This window comes from Oncorhynchus masou, unplaced genomic scaffold (assembly GCF_036934945.1).
Source record: "Oncorhynchus masou masou isolate Uvic2021 unplaced genomic scaffold, UVic_Omas_1.1 unplaced_scaffold_1034, whole genome shotgun sequence".
NCBI classification, from domain to species: domain Eukaryota; kingdom Metazoa; phylum Chordata; class Actinopteri; order Salmoniformes; family Salmonidae; genus Oncorhynchus; species Oncorhynchus masou.
In genome coordinates this window covers 7,657-20,000 of record NW_027000037.1, presented here as the reverse complement: position 1 = coordinate 20,000, position 12,344 = coordinate 7,657, and the positions used below count along the sequence as shown (strand labels likewise).

Below are 12,344 nucleotides of genomic sequence, written 5' to 3'. Positions count from 1 at the left end.
CGTCCTGTCAGATCAGTGTGAATGAGAGAGGACACGGACAAGATTCCTGAAGAGCTTTGAGACACTCTTGCGTATCCTAGTGTTGAGTGATGAATGGCTGAGACATTTGTCCTGAATGTGAAGTGGGCAACTTTGATTTATAAATGTACACTAGGCTACATCCTCCGCATCAGTGACACATGGGATTTTAGACAGTGAGACAAGGCCCCCTTGTGGTGACAGTGGGAATGTTCCGGAAGTATGTTTTCATGTGGGGGACACAGAGTACCTTCATAGAGCACCTAGAGTCCATTAGAGAGTTCATCAAAAATACATTTGAGGACAGAAAGTTGTATTCCTAACAGTTTATTATGTTGTCTCCAAATCTTATCAAATCCCAACCCGGAACAGAAGTATTATCACTGAACTGTGGTGGAAAGCAATGATGACGGCACGTGTTTCCTTGCAGGTAACCATGGTTAACAGAGGAAGAACAATGATTCCAAGCACCACCCTCCTTTTGAAGCTTCCAGTCTGTTATTCAAACTCAATCAGCATGACAGAGTGATCTCCAGCCTTGTCCTCATCAACACTCACACCTGTGTTAACGAGAGAATCACTGACATGATGTCAGCTGGTCCTTTTGTAGCAGGGCTGAAATGCAGTGGAAATGTTTTTTTGGGATTCATTTCATTTGCATGGCAAAGAGGGACTTTGCAATTAATTTCAATTTATCTGATATCTGGAGTATATGCAAATTGCCATCATACAAACTGAGGCAGCAGAATTTGTGAAAATCAATATTTGTGTCATTCTCAAAACGTTTTGGCCACGACCGTAGTGACGCTTATAGCACTGAGATGCAGTGCCTTAGACGGCTGCGCCACTCGTGAGCAACTGAATCTCTCTTGGACGGAAGACATTTCACTGAACAGGTTTCAGTGACAGGACAGAGAGTCCCAGACTAAACCCATATCCCTTGGTGCTTGAGCCTTTCATAGTGTGTCGACTGATGTCAGAATAGGTCCTCAGCCCAGACCCTCTCAGAGTGGCATGTTGCCAGCCAGACCTGGAATCAAATAGTATTTCAAATATTTCAAATAGTTCAACTGTATTTCATTGAGCTTGTCTGTTGCAATGCAACCAATTGAATATTCCCATTGTGTAAAACCCACCCATCTGGTAACCCAGACAAGCTTAAGGAAACGCAATACGAAGTATTTAAGTGATTTCTAATGTTATTTAAACCCAGGTCTTTATCCAGCAGCAGGCTGTGTCATCTGAGAGGGGAGGAGGGAGATGCAGAAATGTCACACTTAATCTCTACTGTAAAATAATGGCAGAGTGGAGTTGTGCAGTCATGGATACTGTATGGAGTTGAGCAGTCATGGACACTGTATGGAGTTGAGTAGTCATGGATACTGTATGGAGTTGAGCAGTCATGGATACTGTATGGAGTTGAGCAGTCATGGATACTGTATGGAGTTGAGCAGTCATGGATACTGTATGGAGTTGAGCAGTCATGGATACTGTATGGAGTTGAGCAGTCATGGATACTGTATGGAGTTGAGCAGTCATGGATACTGTATGGAGTTGAGCGGTCATGGATACTGTATGGAGTTGAGTAGTCATGGATACTGTATGGAGTTGAGCAGTCATGGATACTGTATGGAGTTGAGCAGTCATGGATACTGTATGGAGTTGAGCAGTCATGGATACTGTATGGAGTTGAGCAGTCATGGATACTGTATGGAGTTGAGCAGTCATGGATACTGTATGGAGTTGAGTAGTCATGGATACTGTATGGAGTTGAGTAGTCATGGATACTGTATGGAGTTGAGCAGTGATGGACACTGTATGGACTTGAGCAGTCATGGATACTGTATGGAGTTGAGCAGTCATGGACACTGTATAGAGGAGCAGTCATGGATACTGTATGTAGTTGAGCAGTCATGGATACTGTATGGAGTTGAGCAGTCATGGATACTGTATGGAGTTGAGCAGTCATGGATACTGTATGGAGTTGATTTGATTAGTCATGGATACTGTATGGAGTTGAGCAGTCATGGATACTGTATGGAGTTGTGCAGTCATGGATGCTGTATGGAGTTGAGTAGTGATGGATACTGTATGGAGTTGAGTAGTCATGGATACTGTATGGAGTTGAGTAGTCATGGATACTGTATGGAGTTGATTAGTCATGGATACTGTATGGAGTTGAGCAGCCATGGATACTGTATGGAGTTGATTAGTCATGGATACTGTATGGAGTTGAGCAGTCATGGATACTGTATGGAGTTGAGCAGTCATGGATACTGTATGGAGTTGAGTAGTCATGGATACTGTATGGAGTTGAGCAGTCACGGATACCGTATGGAGTTGAGTAGTCATGGATACTGTATGGAGTTGAGTAGTCATGGATACTGTATGGAGTTGAGCAGTCATGGATACTGTATGGAGTTGAGCAGTCATGGACACTGTATAGAGGAGCAGTCATGGATACTGTATGGAGTTGAGCAGTCATGGATACTGTATGGAGTTGAGCAGTCATGGATACTGTATGGAGTTGATTAGTCATGGATACTGTATGGAGTTGAGCAGTCATGGATACTGTATGGAGTTGAGCGGTCATGGATACTGTATGGAGTTGAGTAGTCATGGATACTGTATGGAGTTGAGCAGTCATGGATACTGTATGGAGTTGAGCAGTCATGGATACTGTATGGAGTTGAGCAGTCATGGATACTGTATGGAGTTGAGCAGTCATGGATACTGTATGGAGTTGAGCAGTCATGGATACTGTATGGAGTTGAGCAGTCATGGATACTGTATGGAGTTGAGTAGTCATGGATACTGTATGGAGTTGAGTAGTCATGGATACTGTATGGAGTTGAGCAGTCATGGACACTGTATGGAGTTGAGCAGTCATGGATACTGTATGGAGTTGAGCAGTCATGGACACTGTATAGAGGAGCAGTCATGGATACTGTATGTAGTTGAGCAGTCATGGATACTGTATGGAGTTGAGCAGTCATGGATACTGTATGGAGTTGAGCAGTCATGGATACTGTATGGAGTTGAGTAGTCATGGATACTGTATGGAGTTGAGTAGTCATGGATACTGTATGGAGTTGATTAGTCATGGATACTGTATGGAGTTGAGCAGTCATGGATACTGTATGGAGTTGATTAGTCATGGATACTGTATGGAGTTGAGCAGTCATGGATACTGTATGGAGTTGAGCAGTCATGGATACTGTATGGAGTTGAGTAGTCATGGATACTGTATGGAGTTGATTTGATTAGTCATGGATACTGTATGGAGTTGAGCAGTCATGGATACTGTATGGAGTTGAGCAGTCATGGATGCTGTATGGAGTTGAGTAGTCATGGATACTGTATGGAGTTGAGTAGTCATGGATACTGTATGGAGTTGAGTAGTCATGGATACTGTATGGAGTTGATTAGTCATGGATACTGTATGGAGTTGAGCAGTCATGGATACTGTATGGAGTTGATTAGTCATGGATACTGTATGGAGTTGAGCAGTCATGGATACTGTATGGAGTTGAGCAGTCATGGATACTGTATGGAGTTGAGTAGTCATGGATACTGTATGGAGTTGATTAGTCATGGATACTGTATGGAGTTGAGCAGTCATGGATACTGTATGGAGTTGATTAGTCATGGATACTGTATGGAGTTGAGCAGTCATGGATACTGTATGGAGTTGAGCAGTCATGGATACTGTATGGAGTTGAGTAGTCATGGATACTGTATGGAGTTGAGCAGTCACGGATACCGTATGGAGTTGAGTAGTCATGGATACTGTATGGAGTTGAGTAGTCATGGATACTGTATGGAGTTGAGCAGTCATGGATACTGTATGAAGTTGAGCAGTCATGGACACTGTATAGAGGAGCAGTCATGGATACTGTATGGAGTTGAGCAGTCATGGATACTGTATGGAGTTGAGCAGTCATGGATACTGTATGGAGTTGATTAGTCATGGATACTGTATGGAGTTGAGCAGTCATGGATACTGTATGGAGTTGAGCGGTCATGGATACTGTATGGAGTTGAGTAGTCATGGATACTGTATGGAGTTGAGCAGTCATGGATACTGTATGGAGTTGAGCAGTCATGGATACTGTATGGAGTTGAGCAGTCATGGATACTGTATGGAGTTGAGCAGTCATGGATACTGTATGGAGTTGAGCAGTCATGGATACTGTATGAAGTTGAGTAGTCATGGATACTGTATGGAGTTGAGTAGTCATGGATACTGTATGGAGTTGAGCAGTCATGGACACTGTATGGAGTTGAGCAGTCATGGATACTGTATGGAGTTGAGCAGTCATGGACACTGTATAGAGGAGCAGTCATGGATACTGTATGTAGTTGAGCAGTCATGGATACTGTATGGAGTTGAGCAGTCATGGATACTGTATGGAGTTGAGCAGTCATGGATACTGTATGGAGTTGATTAGTCATGGATACTGTATGGAGTTGAGTAGTCATGGATACTGTATGGAGTTGATTTGATTAGTCATGGATACTGTATGGAGTTGAGCAGTCATGGATACTGTATGGAGTTGAGCAGTCATGGATGCTGTATGGAGTTGAGTAGTCATGGATACTGTATGGAGTTGAGTAGTCATGGATACTGTATGGAGTTGAGTAGTCATGGATACTGTATGGAGTTGATTAGTCATGGATACTGTATGGAGTTGAGCAGTCATGGATACTGTATGGAGTTGATTAGTCATGGATACTGTATGGAGTTGAGCAGTCATGGATACTGTATGGAGTTGAGTAGTCATGGATACTGTATGGAGTTGAGCAGTCATGGATACTGTATGGAGTTGAGCAGTCATGGATACTGTATGGAGTTGAGCAGTCATGGATACTGTATGGAGTTGATTAGTCATGGATACTGTATGGAGTTGAGCAGTCATGGATACTGTATGGAGTTGAGCGGTCATGGATACTGTATGGAGTTGAGTAGTCATGGATACTGTATGGAGTTGAGCAGTCATGGATACTGTATGGAGTTGTGCAGTCATGGATACTGTATGGAGTTGAGCAGTCATGGATACTGTATGGAGTTGAGCAGTCATGGATACTGTATGGAGTTGAGCAGTCATGGATACTGTATGGAGTTGAGCAGTCATGGATACTGTATGGAGTTGAGTAGTCATGGATACTGTATGGAGTTGAGTAGTCATGGATACTGTATGGAGTTGAGCAGTGATGGACAATGTATGGAGTTGAGCAGTCATGGATACTGTATGGAGTTGAGCAGTCATGGACACTGTATAGAGGAGCAGTCATGGATACTGTATGTAGTTGAGCAGTCATGGATACTGTATGGAGTTGAGCAGTCATGGATACTGTATGGAGTTGAGCAGTCATGGATACTGTATGGAGTTGATTAGTCATGGATACTGTATGGAGTTGAGTAGTCATGGATACTGTATGGAGTTGATTTGATTAGTCATGGATACTGTATGGAGTTGAGCAGTCATGGATACTGTATGGAGTTGTGCAGTCATGGATGCTGTATGGAGTTGAGTAGTCATGGATACTGTATGGAGTTGAGTAGTCATGGATACTGTATGGAGTTGAGTAGTCATGGATACTGTATGGAGTTGATTAGTCATGGATACTGTATGGAGTTGATTAGTCATGGATACTGTATGGAGTTGATTAGTCATGGATACTGTATGGAGTTGAGCAGTCATGGATACTGTATGGAGTTGAGCAGTCATGGATACTGTATGGAGTTGAGCAGTCACGGATACCGTATGGAGTTGAGTAGTCATGGATACTGTATGGAGTTGAGTAGTCATGGATACTGTATGGAGTTGAGCAGTCATGGATACTGTATGGAGTTGAGCAGTCATGGACACTGTATAGAGGAGCAGTCATGGATACTGTATGGAGTTGAGCAGTCATGGATACTGTATGGAGTTGAGCAGTCATGGATACTGTATGGAGTTGATTATTCATGGATACTGTATGGAGTTGAGCAGTCATGGATACTGTATGGAGTTGAGCGGTCATGGATACTGTATGGAGTTGAGTAGTCATGGATACTGTATGGAGTTGAGCAGTCATGGATACTGTATGGAGTTGAGCAGTCATGGATACTGTATGGAGTTGAGCAGTCATGGATACTGTATGGAGTTGAGCAGTCATGGATACTGTATGGAGTTGAGCAGTCATGGATACTGTATGGAGTTGAGCAGTCATGGATACTGTATGGAGTTGAGTAGTCATGGATACTGTATGGAGTTGAGTAGTCATGGATACTGTATGGAGTTGAGCAGTCATGGACACTGTATGGAGTTGAGCAGTCATGGATACTGTATGGAGTTGAGCAGTCATGGACACTGTATAGAGGAGCAGTCATGGATACTGTATGTAGTTGAGCAGTCATGGATACTGTATGGAGTTGAGCAGTCATGGATACTGTATGGAGTTGAGCAGTCATGGATACTGTATGGAGTTGATTAGTCATGGATACTGTATGGAGTTGAGTAGTCATGGATACTGTATGGAGTTGATTTGATTAGTCATGGATACTGTATGGAGTTGAGCAGTCATGGATGCTGTATGGAGTTGAGTAGTCATGGATACTGTATGGAGTTGAGTAGTCATGGATACTGTATGGAGTTGAGTAGTCATGGATACTGTATGGAGTTGATTAGTCATGGATACTGTATGGAGTTGAGCAGTCATGGATACTGTATGGAGTTGATTAGTCATGGATACTGTATGGAGTTGAGCAGTCATGGATACTCTATGGAGTTGAGCAGTCATGGATACTGTATGGAGTTGAGTAGTCATGGATACTGTATGGAGTTGAGCAGTCACGGATACCGTATGGAGTTGAGTAGTCATGGATACTGTATGGAGTTGAGTAGTCATGGATACTGTATGGAGTTGAGCAGTCATGGATACTGTATGGAGTTGAGCAGTCATGGACACTGTATAGAGGAGCAGTCATGGATACTGTATGGAGTTGAGCAGTCATGGATACTGTATGGAGTTGAGCAGTCATGGATACTGTATGGAGTTGAGCAGTCATGGATACTGTCTATAGTAGAATGGAGGGATGGACTTCAGTGATATGTTTGGGTTGGGGTTCATTCCATATGAAAACAATATACACAAAGATTTATTTCTAAGAATGTAATCCATTCTATAAATTATTCATCCATTTTGAACCACATTTTCTGTTCAATAATACTGTAACCCTTTGATTCTTGTTAGCTGGGGGCTCAACCAATACAACAGCCTAAAAATATCCTGAAGAGATAAAGTAGGCCTCTTCTGTAACATGTGTACCTATATAGTTACTCGGCAGGGACTCCCACTGGATCTCTTACTTAAAGAAATTCTCAAGATGTAAGATGAAAAATGTTGATGTCATTTAGGTCTCAAGTAGAAATAAACATTCTGCAGAAAAAGCCTATGTAATATTAACACAAACAAGACAGAGTTATGAGGTTTCAGTTTTGTATTACTGCAATAGTTTTGGTACATTAAAAACAAACATAAATGACACTTGAACAAAATGTAGAGACATTTGGCTCAGAGGTGTTTGACAACAACGTGCAATGCCAAGGATGTGGGTTTGATTCCCACTGGGGACCAGTACAAAAAATGGATACAATCACTACTGTAAGTTGCTCTAAATAAGAACATATGATGTCAATATATTAGCTGTGTCTGCATAAAATATTTGCCATGTCTCTCTTCAATTTCCTGATATCCATCTTTTGTTTTATATGAATATACAAAAATGTACCTTCGGTGTATGTACCAAAAAGGACGAGGGTACGTGTCAAATGACGATTATCTACAGCAAGTGCACTTCAGGACTTTTCACAGTTAAAAATGATAAAATAATGCTTTGTATTTTAAAAAAACAACAGAGTGGTAGAGTAGTAGTTGTCATGGTGACAACTTGGTAGTAGTAGTAGTAGCAGTAGAAGAGTTGCCACGACGATGATTATCTGTGACTTGTGACAGTCTGGCATGATTCAGTACAGTATGGAAGCTCAAGAGTGTAAAAATATGAACGGGGCTGGGGGGGGGGGGGGTTGTTGACTGTTGATGTGAAAACCAGGTCCTCAAAAAACAAAATTAAGTTTTCTCCTTGTTTATGCGTTTACTCAGCTTTCATTTTTCCGACCTCCTCAGGCATGTCTTGGGGCACGGCCGCTGGCTCGGGGTCATCCAAAAAGGCTTGTTTTCTCTCCCTCTCCTTCACCAGCTGAACACCACAGTAGGTCACAAACAGCACAGACAGGGTGGACAGAGGGAAACCTGGAAGACAGAGACAAGAAGTGAGAAATAGACTAGAGAAAGATGTGAAATATGAGATGGAGAAAATATACTTTTGAACGACTGCCGTTTTCAATGTAAACTAGATGGGTCAAGAACAGTTTCCAAGGAAGGAGGACATCTTTATCAGACTGGTCAAGAACAGTTTCCAAGGAAGGAGGACATCTTTATCAGACTGGTCAAGAACACCTCAGACCAACAAGTCGTTATTCCCTGTGGCATTTTTTCTATGTAACTACATACAATATTTACTTTTGGCCTGTAATGTAATTATGTCATATACCTTTTTCCCCGTGACTTTTGAGCATTGGACTTTGTGTTGTCCACTACAGTAAAGGTCCTTCTTACCTTGGACGATCAGCCTTTTTCCCACCAGCTTAGCAAACTCCAGACTGTTGAGAGCCAGGACGTTGTAGAGGACGATAGTCCAGAAGTTGATGGCCCCGAAGATGGCTCTGATTCTACGAGACATGGCCTCACCTATGGCATACTGTAAACAGAGGGGACATAGGGACTCAATCAGTCTCCAGACCAGTATTTTCTACAGCCACTCCTGCAGATATGAATCTGAAAGGATTGGATTTCAAAGCCATATTTAAATATTGGGAGCCATTATGGTAACATTGGCAGCACATCTGATTCAGCTAATCATGATTCCAATGAGCAGCTGATTCATATCAGTACACAGCTGGGGTACAGTAGCCCCCCCCCCAAAGGGTACAGTAGCCCCCAGAGGGTACAGTAGCCCCCCAAAGGGTACAGTAGCCCCCCAGAGGGTACAGCAGGCCCCCCAAAGGGTACAGCAGCCCCCCAGAGGGTACATTAGCCCCCAAAGGGTACAGCCCCCCCAGAGGGTACAGCAGCCCCCCAAAGGGTACAGCCCCCCCAGACGGTACAGTAGCCCCCCCCCAAAGGGTACAGCAGCCCCCCAAAGGGTACAGTAGCCCCCAGAGGGTACAGTAGCCCCCCAAAGGGTACAGTAGCCCCCAGAGGGTACAGCAGGCCCCCCCAAAGGGTACAGCAGCCCCCCAGACGGTACAGTAGCCTCCCCAAAGGGTACAGCAGCCCCCCCCCAGACGGTACAGTAGCACCCCCAGAGGGTACAGTAGCCTCTCCTGCAGACGGTACAGTAGCCCCCCCAGGATGAGGGTTGGTCTACCATAGAACAGCTCTTTCCCACATAGTATCCATTCATTTTCAATAACAATTTGCCTTGTATTTTTTAACCCTTACTTTACCAGGTAAGTTAACTGAGAACACATTCTCATTTACAGCAATGACCTGGGGAATAGAGGTGGGATAATAGAGGGGGGATGAATGAGCCAATTGGAAACTGGGGATGATTAGGTGGCCATGATGGTATGAGGGCCAGATTGGGAATTTAGCCTGGACCCCGGGTTAACACCCCTACTCTTACGATAAGTGCCATGGGATCTTTAATGACCTCAGAGAGTCAGGACATCCCATCCAAAAGACAGCACCCTACACAGGGCAATGTCCCCAGTTACTGCCCTGGGGCATTTGGATATGTTTTGTTGTTGACCAGATGAAAGAGTGCCTCCTACTGGCCCTCCAACACCACTTCCAGCAGCATCTGGTCTCCCACCCAAGGATCAAACGGGATCAACACTGCTTTGCTTCAGAGGCAAGCCAGCAGTGGGAGGCAAGGATGGTTTGCCGCTGGTGTTAACTGACCTCGATGTTGGAGAAGGGAGGTAAGGAGAAGATCTTGTCCACCCAGAGCTCCAGGTTGAGACCAAAGCAGTTGAAGAACGACCAGATGTAGACCAGCTCACATGGACCCAGCCACAAAGTGGTCACAACGAACGTACAGATGGTCGCCACAAGCTCCTTGAAGATATGTTTGTGGCTTCCTCCAATGTAATCGTAAACATACCTGTCAGAGGAGATCGAGATGGAGACACCGTTTGTTAGTACTGAAGGGTTCATGGTTTTTGTCTCTGGTCATCAAAGGATGTTCCCCAATCATGGAAGTGGGGCCAGAGTGAAACCGTTTAGGGACCACTGATATTGGGGAGTAAATAAGCTTTAAAATGAATTCTGGGCATTAAGAGGGTTTTGAAAATGTTTTGCCATCTATATCGACTATTGGACACTCACTTGCACAGCCAGTCATTGATGCCTCTGTCAAAGTGCCTACAAATTGAAGAGAGGATATTAGTTAGAGAGCATGGACTCTATATTCATTGACCTAAAACTCAATACTCATTGTGATGTCCACGTCCAGTAGTAGGTGTATAATGAAATGGCACAGAACACAGCTTCCGACATTCACTAGACAAGTGTTCACATGTGAAGGGTTAGGGTCCTGAGACATACATTTACGTCCTTTAGCAGACACTCTTATCCCTGAGCGATTTACAGGAGCAATGCAGTTTAAGTGCCTTGCACAAGGGCACATTCGAGGGATTTTTCACCTATCTATTCGTCTCTCGTATTCAAACCAGCGACCATTCGATTACTGGACCAATGCTCTTAAACTAGGGATTCAGTACATGTGAATCCCTGTGGTGGTTGGACACTTACGTCTCAGCGAACACGTAGAGCATGGTGATACACTTAGGAGGCTGAGGAGGATCCAGATGATCCAGTCTGGCCACAGTGTTGATCACCCCAAACATCACCGCTGCCTTCACCCAGTCGTACACCAGGTTAGAGTAGGCCAGGCCAGCTACAGACGAGACAGAGAGACCAGTCATACACCATGTTAGAGTAGGCCAGGCCAGCTACAGATGAGACAGAGAGACCAGTCATACACCAGGTTAGAGTAGGCCAGACCAGCTACAGACGAGACAGAGAGACCAGTCATACACCAGGTTAGAGTAGGCCAGACCAGCTACAGACGAGACAGAGAGACCAGTCATACACCAGGTTAGAGTAGGCCAGACCAGCTACAGATGAGACAGAGAGACCAGTCATACACCAGGTTAGAGTAGGCCAGACCAGCTACAGACGAGACAGAGAGACCAGTCATACACCAGGTTAGAGTAGGCCAGACCAGCTACAGACGAGACAGAGAGACCATTTATACACCAGGTTAGAGTAGGCTAGACCAGCTACAGACGAGAACAACAAGTTAAGTTCCTGTCAGATCATGCATCATTTGAAACAACATGCAATTAACTTAAAGTTTTGTTACAAATTTTAACGTGTCATTGATAATATTTATACGCTATATAGAGAGAAGATAATACCGTAGCATAATATTATATTTGTATTACCACAACCACCGACAGCTCTGTAGAGAAATCATGCTAAACTTGATATCTCTGTTAGGTAGTGATATTGGCCTATAAGATGAGGTTGTATTTTTTGTTTTCCTGGTCAGCTTTTCCTGGTCAGGTGAGGAAATAAACAGGATTCAATCCAGTGGATTTATGCAGGGTGTACACTCCACTACTTCGCTACGAATTCGACATGTTTTTTTTCCATCTCGGATTAATTTGAACGATCGGGGTGAAATCCTGTGAACTTGGGCTAGGGTCAGTATACGTCGCGACTGGCGTAGTTTGAACAGGTCAAAGACGCACCGATGATGACTGTTCCGTTCTCCAGACCCCTGTCGGATGACCTTATACATTTCTGACATGTCAGACATTTTTGTCGTACATCTTGTAGTATGAGCAGTGCTACGACGCAATTGGGCAACGGACAACTGCCAATAGCCAATGAGCCCTTAGCATGTGAGACCAAAACAGATGGTGAAGAGGAGAGCAACAACAACATGCACCGTGCGGACCGAGGTGATGTAAGACAGATTGGGGGAGCTGTGGAGAGAACAGCTGCCTTTTCAATGTTAAACGTTTTATATGACCTCCCATTCCCTCTGTAGAATCGAAAGTCCATATTGTCCAAGTCCAACCATTGGCTGGTTCATATTCTGCACCTCTTCCAATTGGCTGGTCCATATTCTGCACCTCTTCCATTGGCTGGTCCATATTCTGTACCTCTTCCATTGGCTGGTCCATATTCTGAGCATCTTCCATTGG

The 12,344-nt window shown here is 44.0% G+C and overlaps 1 protein-coding gene across 1 annotated transcript; it reads right to left on the bottom strand.

The window, feature by feature from the left end:
* Positions 1-7,486: 7,486 nt before the first annotated feature.
* On the bottom strand, positions 7,487-11,494 carry LOC135528785 (protein-cysteine N-palmitoyltransferase HHAT-like protein). Its single transcript, XM_064957843.1, has 5 exons — positions 10,882-11,494; positions 10,456-10,491; positions 10,030-10,231; positions 8,683-8,824; positions 7,487-8,316 (listed from the first exon to the last, which is right to left on the bottom strand). The coding sequence occupies exons 1-5, from the start codon at positions 11,052-11,054 to the stop codon at positions 8,159-8,161; spliced, it is 711 nt and encodes a 236-aa protein (XP_064813915.1). The 5' UTR covers positions 11,055-11,494; the 3' UTR covers positions 7,487-8,158.
* Between the last annotated feature and the right edge of the window lie 850 nt (positions 11,495-12,344).